The sequence below is a fragment of the Centropristis striata genome, chromosome 3 (genome assembly GCF_030273125.1).
Source record: "Centropristis striata isolate RG_2023a ecotype Rhode Island chromosome 3, C.striata_1.0, whole genome shotgun sequence".
Taxonomy (NCBI): domain Eukaryota; kingdom Metazoa; phylum Chordata; class Actinopteri; order Perciformes; family Serranidae; genus Centropristis; species Centropristis striata.
In genome coordinates, this window is record NC_081519.1 from 8,453,437 (window position 1) to 8,467,955 (window position 14,519).

General features: G+C 39.0%; 1 protein-coding gene across 1 annotated transcript in view; it reads right to left on the reverse strand.

Moving 5' to 3' along the window:
* tex264a (testis expressed 264, ER-phagy receptor a) overlaps positions 1 to 14,437 on the reverse strand; it is an 82,238-nt gene extending 67,801 nt beyond the window's left edge. The window contains exon 1 of the mRNA XM_059329905.1: positions 13,935 to 14,437. Coding sequence (XP_059185888.1) covers positions 13,935 to 14,192 — 258 coding nt within the window. The 5' untranslated portion in view covers positions 14,193 to 14,437. The remainder of the gene's footprint in view (positions 1 to 13,934) is intronic.
* Positions 14,438 to 14,519: the final 82 nt, after the last annotated feature.

Sequence of the window (14,519 nt, forward strand, 5' to 3'; positions counted from 1 at the left end):
GGGAAAGACTGATTCTGAAGCTTGTTTTGCAGTTGAGTGTCATTTTTTATACTTTCTAAATTGTTGATTGATATTTAAACGCTCACATCATCCAGGGGACAAATAACCCATTACCCCCGCTGCTGAAAAAAATCCTAGAGGAAACACTGGGCATGCATGGGTAAAATAAATTGTAATCATAATATAGGAGTTTAAAAAGTGAATAATAATGGTGCCGTAAAAAAAAAAAATTGTATATACAGAATGAGAAGATGCTTCAGAAAACCCCACTGGTTTCCATTCATTTCTGTACAGTGTGTAAATCAACTCTGAGTAACGTTATGTTGACACCACCCAGAGCAAATCTTCATTGTGAAAGATTAGCCACTCTTTATATTGCTCTGAGAATGGGGAACATGTGGCTGCCCGCGAGTCGGATTAAGAACTTTAAGTATGGTAAATACAATATATATGATTTGTACTAAACGGGATAAATCATACATGAACCCTGGTTTGGTCCTTTGTGATTTGCTGCTGGTTTCTGCTCTGTGACAGTGGCCGTCTGTGAAGGGCTGGCACTGAGGGGACACAGATGGGAGTCAGCAACACTCATCTTCACGTCCCTGGTGTGCTCGCACAATTATCACATCTAACCGCCACAACCTTCTCCTCTTTTCCATCTCATTTCTCACATTCTGAGTTATTTTTGACCGCATTGTGCTGCTACTACACTGCACTCTTCTTACTGTCCTACTTTGTTCATACAGCAGCTTTTGTGCCATAATTCAGCCCCGTTGGCTGCCGGCAAGACTCCCCGGCTGAGATAAATCTATTTGATCACCCCACCCCTTACCCTCGGTGCCTCTTAATGTCTGCATCATGCAGCTCATAATAATGACTGACAGTGCCTGTTGAACATGAGCAGATAATCTTTACTGTCACCTGACACAGACCCTTTGCCACTATGTTCAATTGTGAGTCAGAGAACACAGATCACCTGCTTTTGACAGGGAATTATTCATTCAAGGCAGCATGAGATACACTAGATCTATTTACAATGAAGCAATGAGTCATTGCAAACACAGGCAGTCACAATGGCTGTGTTAGCATTGTCAGAGTAACTCATCACAGCACTGTGACAATAAAGACAGATCTATTTTAAGGCATGCATTGAAAAAAAATGAGGCCTACATAAAAAATAAAAAACTGGAGTTAACATCTTTAGAGATGGCATCTATTTTGACAAAATCATTACAGCTGTTAGGACTGGGTGGTAAATCAATTCCATATAATAATAAATATTATGAGCTACTACTTTGTTTCCTCCACATAAACTTGTTTAGGAACTTGTGAACTAGAGTCTAAAATAACTTCCTATGTAGTTTGTTGCCCATTTCAGAAACTGTTTAAGTTGTCAGTGCTAGAGTAAAAGGTTCAATTTCTTTAACACCTTATGTTTATGACTAAATAGCTGCAAAATTAACAGCATTCATCCCCAGTTGTACTTTCTGTTTAGTGCTAATTAGCAAGTGTTGGCAGTGCCCAAGCATTAGGGTTCCCCTAGTATGGTTTTATAACTCTGATGCTTTTGTAGGGAGGCTGTTTTTGACAACATTTTCACAATGTTTAATATATTTAAATATGAAAACTATAACTATATTTTGGTCGGGGTGGAAAAACCTCTGAAGCAGCATTTCACTTTACTGTTTTCTTCTTGGAAGACCTGACACTGTGTCCACTTTGCATGAACATTAGCCTGTGCTTGTCGCATATATAACAGTGTATCTAGCATAGGACAGTGAGACCCACAGTGGAAAAATAGGAAAAGCAGTACATTTTATTGAAAGAAAATGTAAATAATGACTGACATTTTTTTAAAAGATTTTTTTTTGGCATTCTTCATGCTTTGTTGGGTATAGCGTGAAAGGGGGGAAACAGACGAGAAGACATTCGGTAAAGGGACCTCGGGGTGATTCAAACCCGGGTCGACCGCAGCAAGGACTCAGCCTTAGTGGTACACGCTCTACCAGGACGCCCCCATGACTTACATTTTTCAGACTTCCCAAAGTCCTCCATTGGGCCTGTTTGACACCCCTACTCTAATTCTTAATAGAATTTTTAAGAATTGAAAATTAAAATTATGGCTGTCAGTAGGGGTGGGTGATATGGCCTGAAGAGAATATCGCAATATTTATTTAATTGTGACATTGAAATCTAAAGTCTTATCAAACATGGATTTGTCAAATGTAAGCAAAACCACAAACATAACATACAAATCTCTTCATACAAGTGGACCATAAACTTGACTAAATTGAATTGGCTGAACAAAAAGGTTTTCATTGGAATAACAAATTACAAAATTATATGATCATATCATCACTACATTAATACTAAAATATTATCAGCCAGCCCTAAATGCCTTAAATGATTGTCTAAGACCTTTGCTTCTCAGTCTTATATTTCTTAATTGAATTGTATTTTATATCTTCTTATCTAAATGGATTTATGTGCAGGGGTTGGTCTGCTTTGCCCTCTTCCCTTCATGAACACAATAAATGTATGGGCTGTCAGACAAGCTTTCTGTACAGAGCTTCTCCTTGTCAACACTGGTGGTCTATGATAAGACTCTACAATAACAATTCAAACACAGAAGGGATAACAACTGTCCTCCCACGGTCTTGCTTCGGTATCTTACCATCATCTCTCATGCTCTCCGCACTGATAGACTAGAGTGTGTTAGCCAAACCAGTAGTTCACTAATGATATCATTCAGGGCTCTAGCTATCATTCACATCCCACACAGTGGCAAGAACAAACAGCAGCAGCCGTGACTGCATCTCATCTCTGCTTCCCTCCAGATAACACACCCCAGAGACTACAGGCAATTAGGAAAGAGAAGAACACCACTCCATGTACTTGACTTGCCTTGTCTACCTCACCTAAGTTGTTTTGTTTGTGTCTGAAATTCTAACACCACATAAGGTAGAAAATTCTCAGGCGCTGCTGTCCACGCTGGGCAGCGGCACTCTAAAAGTCAGCTGCTGCCAAAGCTGTATTTTGGAAGACAGCGTGTGATTCCATTTCTCACAGGTAGCCGAGGAAAGCTGGCTGCGGCTTTTTGATTGAGCCGGGTGAGAAGCAGAGAGTCAGATGATGTGAAGACTGCGGTGGTTTTACCTCTGAAACTGGAATATTATGTTTCTGTACCGAGCTGCAGAAAACCAATTGAGTTAACAGTGACTTGTAAACTCCACTAAATTAAAGCTATCTGCAAGATTTACACAAATGTTTAATTGCATCTGAATATATCTCTGATTATTTCATCTACTGCAAATATTCATTTCCTATGTCCCCGTGCTGAGCAAGCTTGTTAAATGAAGAGGTAAGAAAAAGACATATACTGCCAACTTTTGCAGGGCTCATGACCCACGGGACTCTAAGATGGCTTCTCCCTCACAAATGGTGCCATTCCCTTCTCTACCGGATCCCCCTGAGCAAAGTCTCCAAGGACCTGTTTGGAAAGAAAGTAATTTCAAAAGCAATTCTTTGCTTGAGGCTACAAGGGCCCTTTTTTATGGATGAGGGCACTACAACAATAAAAAGGCATGGCTGACAGAGGTAATTCTTTATTAGTAGACATGTAATGAGGATTTACTCTGTTCATCTGTCCTCCTCTTGGCCCTTCATGTCTTGCACTGGTTTTTAGGACTGGCCCTTTTTGCAGATGGTCATTTCTGAGGTGTTAGCAGGGCTGGGAGGATGTGGACAAACAAGGCAAACAGCCCAAACTCTGCATTTACTGTAGCTGGAAGGCAGCATTGTAATGAACGTACCGTACTCCATCTGACCGAGGACGATCACCACCCTCATTAAAACAGAAAACTGCCAAGTGACTGATCAACAAAATGTGGAGCTAAATTAGCAAAGTGGGAGCGATTAACACTGAAAGAGCAAAACAGCAGCTCCCTCTTTTAAACTAACCAAATTGAAGGCAACACAGCAGCACGACTGTAAGGCAGGAAACAACTACTTGAAGTGAATAAATACAATTCTTGCAGGCTGTCTCGAAGTATGCAATTTAAAGACCAAAAAAGTGTCATTAAAATAAAAACAAATGTGAAAAAAAACATCACATTTGCCCTTCATGCTCTTGTTGGCAAATTGGGTTTACCATTATGCCAGAACGGAGTTAAGAGGCTGTGGGTCCTTTGCTGCACTGCAGTCAATAAATCTGCAAATTCGGAGCCTCTCTGAACTTCTTCATGTCTTCACATGAACGTCTGCAGCGAAGCATGACACGCAGCAAATGCAGCATTCATAAAGAACACATCAAGTTTGTCAAGAGCGCATAATGACCCAAAAAAATTCAGCCCACAGTCCAAACGCATCAGATAAATGCATCACACAAACAACACACATCACCGCCCTCGCTGGAGAGCTCAATCTGAACAGCAGCTAACGCTATAATTTTCTTCCTTTATCTGGAGCACCAAGACAGATGGTGTTTAGGGCACTTCCATGAGCAAGCAGAGAACCTGACACATGTGGAGCAAGAAGAACACAAGACTACGGGATAAGCAATCTCTCAACAAGAGCCGTCTTTCGTCCCAGTGTGTCAGAGCGATAACCCGTCTCAGCTGATTGGAAGTCGTTCGCCCCCCCCACAGGCAGACGACGCTGCAGAGACAAAGTCACCAGGAGGGAAATTGAAACTAATAGGGCTGCACAGCTCTGGGACCACAGGTATGCTGTGATGGGCTGTTTGCAGCTGAATTAATGGAGCAGCAATTGCAGTGAAGCAAGTATGCTTACCCAAACAAACGCTGTTAAAGTGACGGACTCAGAGAGGGAACAGTGACGGTCATTTTACAATGTGGGGACAAAGAAAATCACACAGACTGATAAAATATTAAGCCATTTGAACATGTCACCACAAGAGTTGGGACTAATCATTACCTACCAAAGAAACATTTAATTATTACTTATTAATACACTAATTACATTTTTTTTATTTTTTATTTTATTTTTATTTTTAACTTCTAAGCGTGACCAGCGCCACAAAAAAACATCACAGACAACAATTACAGCTCACAAAATGTGTTGCATTTAAAAAAAGAAAAGTCTAAAACTAACAATACATACTCAAAACATAGGGAAAAACTTTACATTATAATCATCTTTGTGTCCCTGATTTGTCGACTTTATGGTGTCAATTAGAGCCCAAAAGATATATCGGTTGACAGATATTATCGGCCATAGGTATGTGTATATGCTGTCTAATATGTGCCGCTATTAAAACTGTTTTTCCAAAATATATAAGATGTAGCTTGGCATGATTTAGAAATGGTGTTAGCTTTTTTTATTTTTTTCAAATTGTCAGCAATTTACTGAAACTGAACAGTAATGATCTTTATTTAGCTATTTATTTTATTCCTATTTGTTCTTTGTTTTTCTCAGTTATCATTAGAATTGGCTGACAATGTAATGCACCGTTTGTATAATGTATGAAAATGTTAAATATTATTTAGTAAAGTTTGACGTCTAAGAAAGTAGCTCTCTTGGGTATTGGTTAAAAATCTGTGGATTTTCATTGCAGTTAAAAACATGACTATATCGACCACCATATCAGTTATCTATGAATTTTCCTCTCTAAAATCAGTATCCGCATAAGTCTCAAAAATCCCATATCAGTCGGGCTCTAGTTTCAATAAGGCATAAAAAAGGTTAAATATATCCTAAGGACCACAGACTCATACCATTTTCAAGACAGGTATACATTTTCATTATAAAACATTTAACTTAACCAACAATAAGTATGTATATTTTTGTTTTTTTAAGAAGTGATGATGAACATTTCTGTTCAGAATAAAATTTGGTTATCATTGCTTATATTTCGGATTATCCTCATTATTGTTGACCTCCATGCCCCCCATCCCCCAGCTGGGCCCCAGAAAGATTTACCCTTTTCCCCCTCTATGGGCAGCCCTGCTATCAGCTGTGTCTCTACCATAGCACGTCAACTCAGAAGCCCTTCTAACTCAAATTAAATAACAATTATGGTTTAAAATTTGTATTCTGATGAGCACTAAGAGAGCTCTAGCTTTGAAAAAATATAATGGCCACTGACAATGACTATGCAGGCGGCAACCTTCGGGTCTGAGCAATGAGGCAAACCAGGAAGTGCCTTATGCTGAATTATACCGAAAATTCCAACAGGGGGCACTGACGGAGGTTGCAGAAGTATTTCGGTCCATTCATTTCAATGCAAAATGAGAAAACTTAACAATTGATTTATTACCTTAGATTTTTTTTTTCCAAACACTTTGGTCTCAATTGCTAGTAAAAAATCTTCTTCAAGACATTTTGATGTTAATAGTGTAAATAATGGCCCCATTTAGAAAAAATAGAAAATAAATAATCGTATGATTTGGGGCGTCGCTACCTTTGATTGATAGGTCACTAACAAGACGAGCCGTCATCAGGAGACGCAGAACAATGCGTATCCACTGCAACGTGTCAATAAAGTTATTTATATATTTTTTTAAAAGGACGTTTACCGGTTTGGTCTCATAACTTTGACCCTTTCACACTGTATTTTCACTTATTGACATTTTGTTTATTAAAAATGTCTTGTTCAGCGTTTGGTTGGACTAACAGACACTCCAAGGAGTAGCTGTTCATTTTTCTGAGGTAAGTAACATACATTTTGTTTTTGTTTTTTGCTAGACAAAATTAACATCCCAGTTAATGCTCCAGTTAATGCTAACATGAATTAGCAGCAACTTCGCTCAGTCAGGTTGTCGGTGTAGAGAGGCTGTAGTCAGTGTCGTCAGATCCCTCCACAGTCCAAATATGTTCTGCTCCCCATTTTCGAAAACAAGATGGCGACAAGTGTAACACTGAACTCGATGCCTCAAACGGGCAAGTCCACAAACCAATAGGTGACGCCACGGTCACTACGTCCATTATTTATACAGTCTATGTGACTATGCTGTGAAATAAACATCAACTCCATCAGATGTTCCATCTCATGGAATCGACATCAAGCCTTTGATATTTTAAATATTGAAATACATTTAACCAACGTGAGGAAAGTGTAAAGTTTTTCTAAAATCCCAAATAAGTTTTGTCCCATTTTTCAAATTTGAGTGCAATATGTCCTCCTTTAGATGGAGGGGGGTCCTCAAGCACTCAAATCAGATTACATATCCACTGCAGTGATGAGGCGTGGAGCCCGATGGCCCCTTGAGTCAGGAGCCATTTGAAAAAAATACATTTTTCGGGCTCTCTCTTTCACCAAGTGCATCTCTGTGCCTTTAGGCTGTGCTCAGACTTAGCTGGTAATTACACATGGCATCCTGGGAGTTCTGGCATGTATAATTACTGGCGTGGATAAGCAGCCTGCTGGAGGCGGGACTCGGTTTTCCTTCGCCACAGTCGTTGAGTTGGTTCACCACTCCTTGGCCAGCTGGACACAGTGTGGCACTCCTCCAGCCAGATGTCACAGAGCAGGGAGATAATCTTCTCTAATAGGAGATATGAATGAGTTCCTCCCTCCTCTGCATCGGCTTACTTCCTTCTCTACAAATGTTCAACTCTCTTTCTCCACCTCCCTGCTCTCTGTAAGCAGCTCTGATAAATATTCGCCGGTGTAATCCAATATCCTGCGCATCATAACACAGGGTGAAAAGCCAATACATGTCACAGGATTGATGCCGCAGAGAATTTAAAGACATTCTTCACCATCTTGTTTCACTGACTAATAGCAACATGTCAGCTTGTAGACTAATGTCTTCCTTTCTACACAGTTTGTGAAAACGAATCCTAAAAATACACTCAACAGTTGTGTTCTGGAATAAAAAAAGCAGCTCCGTATTAAATGGATTCTGTCTGCCTTCTCATTTTGCAGTATCTCACTCACTGTAGAGATGTCCATAAACATTAATGGGGTGCTTTACCATAGGGAGAGCAAGCATGTCCACAATCTTGCATAATATTGACTTGAAGACCTGTGGGACCAGACTTCAGAGTATCAGCGTATTTATTTCTCATTTTATATCCACCTTTAAAAGCGGCAACTCCTTGCCAGAAGCTCCCCTTTCATGTTGTTGCTGTCGACAGACAGACAAGCGGCAGTAAAATGCTAATAAATATGACTGGGAGTGCAGCGATGCTCGGCGCTCTGATCTGAAATTCCGATTGATGAATTGGAGCACTGCGAGGCTCTCAAGGTGAGTCAGACTCCTACCAATTTATACCCTCTTTCCAAGGCAGTTCCACACCTCGCCTCATCTCTCACTGCCACTCCCATATACGTCTACACATGACATTTCATTTTCTCCTTGCTTGTCATGGGGAGCCACGAGTGGGTTCGCTTCAGAAGCTAAAACAAAGTGGGAATTCAGTGGATCAGAGGATGAACCAAACAGCAGCTCTAGTTTAGCCTTGATTCAAACACATCCTGTCATCAGTGTCAGAGGAAGCTGTGTAGTTCTCCCAAGTAGCCTATAGACTAGAGCCCAACAAAATGGGATTTTTGAGACTGATGCTGATACTGATACTGATATTTTTATTTATTTATCTATTTATTTACTAATTTTTTTAGCTGTGGATTGTGCACCGATTTTTCACCACTCTGCAAATGTACCCAGAGAGCTACTTCCTCAAACATTAAACTTAATTCAATAATATTTAACATTGTTATACATTATTTTACAAACACTGTATTACATTGTCAGCCAATTCTATACATTATAACTGAGAAAATAAGGAATACGTTGGAATAAAATAAATACCTAAATAAACATCATTAGTGTCAGTCAATTGCTGACTATTTAAAAAAAGAACCAAATTAAATCATTTATAAATTATTTATTTTATTTATATATAAAAAAGTTCTCATAACGACACATATCAGACAGCATGTACACTGATACCAATATGCCTTTAGTAGGCAAATTTCAGCCGATTATATCAGTCAACAGATAAATCTGTCAAGCTTTTCTATAGAAAGACATTGATGATATCAGCTTGACAGCATTATAGTTAAATAAATGGTCTCCCCATATATTTCTGCAACCTACTGATTCTATCTAGAAAATGAAATCACATTTATCTTTTAAGTTATTTACTCTCTGGCTATTTATTGTTGATGATACACACTTAGGCCTCTGAGCTGTCCACTCCTATTTATGAATTTTCCTCAGCAGAGTCCCTGCAGACAGGCAGCCAGACTCTGGGTATTTCTTTTACTATTTGCCATTCTGCAACATAACAAAGAGCTACAACACCAGGAAGTCAATGATTTAAGTCGGCCCTTTATCCAGGCTGGGATTTGTTCAATACTTGTGTCAAAGCCCCATTACAGCAGAGCCTGAGGCATCTGGGCCTTGAATGTTGTGGGTCACTGTCCGGTTGACTGACCCCTGTGATCCCAAACTGCTAAACTGTTCAGTCCCTCGGGCCTTTGTGATGATAAGTTATGGCAATTATAGGCATACATGCAAACACACACATGCATGGACGGACATAAGAGCAATCAGAGTTGGTGCTAATTGCTGTTGCCTCAGATTGTGTGAGGTGAGGATGTCAACCAACGCCTTCAACAGGCCAGTGAGACCAAACAGCTGTCCAGAGAGCTGAGCGTCTCGCCAAACATACAGTAGATTTAACCACGATTAAAAAGAGCCTGCTCCTTCCTCATCCAGTGATTAAATCGATCCGGTGTTGTAGTTAGTCCTGCTGGCTTTCATTGTAGTCATTAAACAGGGGTTATAATAAGACTTGAATGCAAGGTGAATACAAATGACTGCAATTTGTTGAAAACAGCAATACTCTGAAAACCACTAGCGCAGTGTCACAGTGACCAATTAATCCACAGCCACTTGTGAAGATTTAACAATCATATTCTATTCTAATATGATGAAATCCATTTTGACTAAATTAAGTAGTCACACTACTTATGCCATGGCAATAAATTAAGTATAAAGATCAATGAGGTTTTGGGGATGCAGCTACCTCCCACATGACTCAATTTTAATGCCAACACTGCCATCTAGTGGCTGTAGTGTGCACAAAGCATCAGGCTTATAATGTCCAATACAGGCTGGAGGTTTCATACTTATTATACACTTACTAAGAACATTTTCAGAGTAAATACTGGCAATGAAACCAGTTAAGATGAAGGCCAAAAACTCTGCTAACTGACTTGAAATTAAGTCAGTTTTACCTTATAAATATAATTTTAAAAATATACAATAAAAAAGAGGATTCTGGCTCTAAATTGTCTGCAGATAATTCAAAGAAACTATTTATTTATTTATTTATTCCATTCATACAAACCCAATTTAAACAAACATGTGGTCTCTGACATGCATGTATGATGGAATTAATTACACAATTTAAATACATCGAGATTCGGCTCTTGAACAACTGTGGATGCACATGAAGAAATCTACATATCAGGTGTCAATTTTTCCTAAAAGAAATATTGAACAACATGAACAATTTGAATTTTTCCCATTCTGATCTGGTGATTTGATTACAGGCATTACTGAACACTTCTGAAGACTGGAGGACATGGGAGTAAAGAGAGAATTAGCTGTTGTTTACACCAAATACAGAGGCCACTTTACGTATTGGGGCCAGGCTTAAACACAGCAAGCTGCAAAGTCCATTGTAAACAATGCATAAGGAAAGTAGACCTTAAAACCTCTCTCTCTTTTTTTCTTTAATTACTGCTTTAGAGTTTGACTGGCTCACATAATAACATGTATTAACATTTACTAAATATCCATCCCAGCCAAAGTTCAGCCAAATGGCTTCTCTCATATTTTAATTATGTGGCTGCTGGTGAGTGATTACATGTTTGGCCATTGTAAACAAGGAAGGTCAACACATTGTCATGGCACAAAACAAACATTGAAACCATCAAATGATTTGCATCTTCAGTGATAAAGGGACAGTCAAGAATTTAGAGCTTACTGTCAGCTATCATCACCCCACCCACTGCGTTATTTCAGTATTGTACATGTAGAAATGTTTGACTGTGAGATTGACTGAAAATGTATTCTCTGAATCAGTGGACAAATATTTCCCTGATTGTTCCCAGTTGTAGAAGTCAAAGGCTGTTTGAACATTTGAAATTTGGGCTTTGAATCACTTAAGGTTGTCAAGGTTGCGATTCTACCTTTAAAACATTACAATCTTTAGACGTTAGGGGTATAAATCGTGGGTTTTTATCACGATAGGATTCAATGGACACCGATGCGATATTTGCCGATATCACAAAGTCTTGTTCGACTCAGGGGCCAGCGATATGAGACAATATCTTAAGCCCAACAACTAATATATGATTTTACCATTTTATTTCTGAGCTCTTCCAGATATTTAAATGAAAAACAATCCATTCTTTTTTAATACAAAGAATAAAAATTACACCTTCTGTTGACTATAAAGTGCCACATTATATTTTAGTGCAAATGTTTTTTTTTATAGGTTAACTTGAACAGCCTGTCTTTTCATAGACTATACTTAAGATAAGTTCTATCTGTGTGCTCGGTTTACTTACTAAACTTACTTAAAAAGTTACTTTACGGTTTACTGCAAAACAATGATATATATATATATATATATATATATATATATATATATATATATATAATTTTAATTTAATTATCTCCATCTTTGATAATCTCCCTGTTTTGTTTTGTGGATGTGAAAAGAGGCATCTTTTTATCTTTTTTTAATACTAGTATTGAATCAAAGTTTTTATTGTACCTATCTTAAGTTAAAGTAATAGCAATGTTCTGATACTGATGTCTAATTTACCTCCAAAAAGAAGTCGGAGGTCCATACATCTTCAGATTCTGTCAGAAAAGACACAGAGCCTGGGACAGTCATCACATCTGTATATAAATCTGTTTTGCCTGCAGAGACCTCTGTACATCTTAAAATGGCCCTTCATGATCCAGACTCTCCAAAAAGTCTGACACCAGCAGAAAAGTATTAAAAGCTCCTCAATGAGCCTCTTGCCACAACTTTCCACTGGTATGACTCACAGTCAGGGTTTCCACAAAAAGCTGTGACTTAGAGAACCTGGCAGGGGCAGCCAGAAACACAAACTGCTGCCAGTGTGCCACGTACTTTATTTAACAAAGGATAAGAAGAAACAAGTAACCACAAAACATTACTGACAAATTTACACTAACCAAAGTCTAAACATCTTGTCAACTACTCAGACTCAGCGATTGTGCACGTTTGGCTGATGTGCCAGAAGCCTCTATTTTGCCAAACTGTTTGTCAGATGGCTTAACTCACCCAACCATAACAAACTTGACTCTCAAATGTCAGCAGAACAGACACAATAACAGCTATGCAAAAAGCAAACCAAAGAGCAAACCACTTTTCACAGTAAATTTTGTTTTGAAGTCATGGATTAAGATAAATAGGCCATATTCTGTCCAGGTGGAGTTTTATCGTGTGTAAACTCCTCCCTCATCTGCTGGGAACTCAATAAATAGTCCAGTCTAGCAAGCAGCTGTTGTGCAGACATTTCTTATTGACTACAAACACAACTTGAGATAAACAGCCTAAGGAGGAGACAACCGCAGATCTCAGCTGAGATATAAATGACCCATTCTTATGCAGTTTGGTTTTGGTTTTGGTTCAGAATGACGAGGGGGATTCAGTGCTTCTCACCTCGAGGCTGTGATGTTACTTCATAGCCATTTAATGTACACTCAGACATGTATCAGCTCTCTTCAGACACGTGAAGAGTGTGTTTGACCTTGTAGTTTGCAGTCTGATTACCATCTGAGTGAGAAGCAGACAAATGCTGAAGCAGCCTGGAGCCTCAGATGAGAAAGGAGCAGTATCAACAGTGCAACGTGGCATTGAACAGCTGACTGGTTTCCTCATCCAGGCACAGTTCCCTTCAAAAGGCTGCTTGTACATTTAACCCCTTGAGCCATACATGCTGCATTACAGGGAATCAAATCTCATTAACATGCATTTTACACTTCCATGTCAAATCTCCAAAACCTTGAAATGGGAACATTTCTAAGTACATTGACAATGTGATTAGAAAGTCCCTGAAATTTAAAAACCTTACACAACTTTTAAAAGCTAAACTTTAAGGTGATTAGTTGACAGAAAGTTAAAGAGCAACATTTTGAGAGCAGTTTAGTCATTGTAGTCCACTTGAAAGCAAAACTTTAAAACATCTGCTAGTTTAACTCTGCGTTAAAAAAAAAAAAAAAAAAAAGCTTTTCTTTGCCATAAATGACATTATGTGAAACTTTGGACTAATTTTTAACATGCCAACCTGGCCTTTGAAAGTTTTTCTACATTTTATAGCACAATTTATACACCACTTTCACATCTCAAAGCCCTTCAGACATGAACATTGCTCAATAGATTGAAAATCTAATTAAAAACAGAAAACTTTAAACTTGATTAGTCAATTAGTTTCATGGACAGAAGGTTAAAGAGCAAGAATATGTGATAATAAGTTAGTCATTTTGGTCAATCTATAAGCAAAACCGTGACTGTTTGATGATTTATGTCATAAATTACATTATTTAAATATATGTTGGTTTTGGACTATTGGCTGTACAAAAGACACAATTTGAAGATGGCAACTTGACCCCCTGAGAAATTGTGATGGGGCTTTTTGTGTGTATTTTTTTTTTTTTACATTACACTACATAAACTCATTAGATACCCACTGAAATGGTGTAAATCCTAGTTTTAAATACACATTATCTACCCCTCTGTGTGACCTTTAAGACTCTGGCCAGGTCAAACAAAGCATATCTCACTGCCTGTTACATGTTATCAGGAAACAAAGTACATTGGGGTTTTGTGGTTATGTCACGAGGCCAGGTGTAAATACACACACAGTGCTGTGCAGCCAGGCTGACAGAGACTCGGTGGGCTCAGTCCCGGGGTCTCACCTGCTTGGGGTCATCGTAGAAGACACCGACGGTGCTCAGCTTTGGCCCGATGCTGCAGCTCTCTGTGTAGGCTGCACCGCAGTCCTTGTATGATCCCTCTTTGAACTTATAAGCAATGGTAACATTTTTCACAGGAGGTGGCCCGGTCTTTATAATCACGTCACTCAGTAGTCCCGAGTACAGCAGGAAGCCACCCACTGTCACAAGCAAACACACCAGGAGCACGACTATCAGGAGTACCAGGATTAAATCAGACATGATTTCTCCAGCTGCTGCAGCCAAGGCAGTTAGCAAAAAAAGATATCTGTCAAGCCTGAAACAACGTCCTCCTCCGGGTTACACACACCGACACTGAGGTCCAGCAGTTTCAAACGGCAACGCAAAAAAACGCGGCTATTTGGGAGACGGTGTTATTTTTCGTCTTTCACAGTCGCAATAATGTGAAACGAAAGAGGACACACTGGTTCAAGTTGACAGGAAAGACAGTTTGTTTATGGTATTTCCCCAAACACTGAACATGCTTCCTGGATAGACCATTCTCGTCCGCAGAGGGGGTGGCGGGAAGGCGTTTTTTTTTTTTAAACG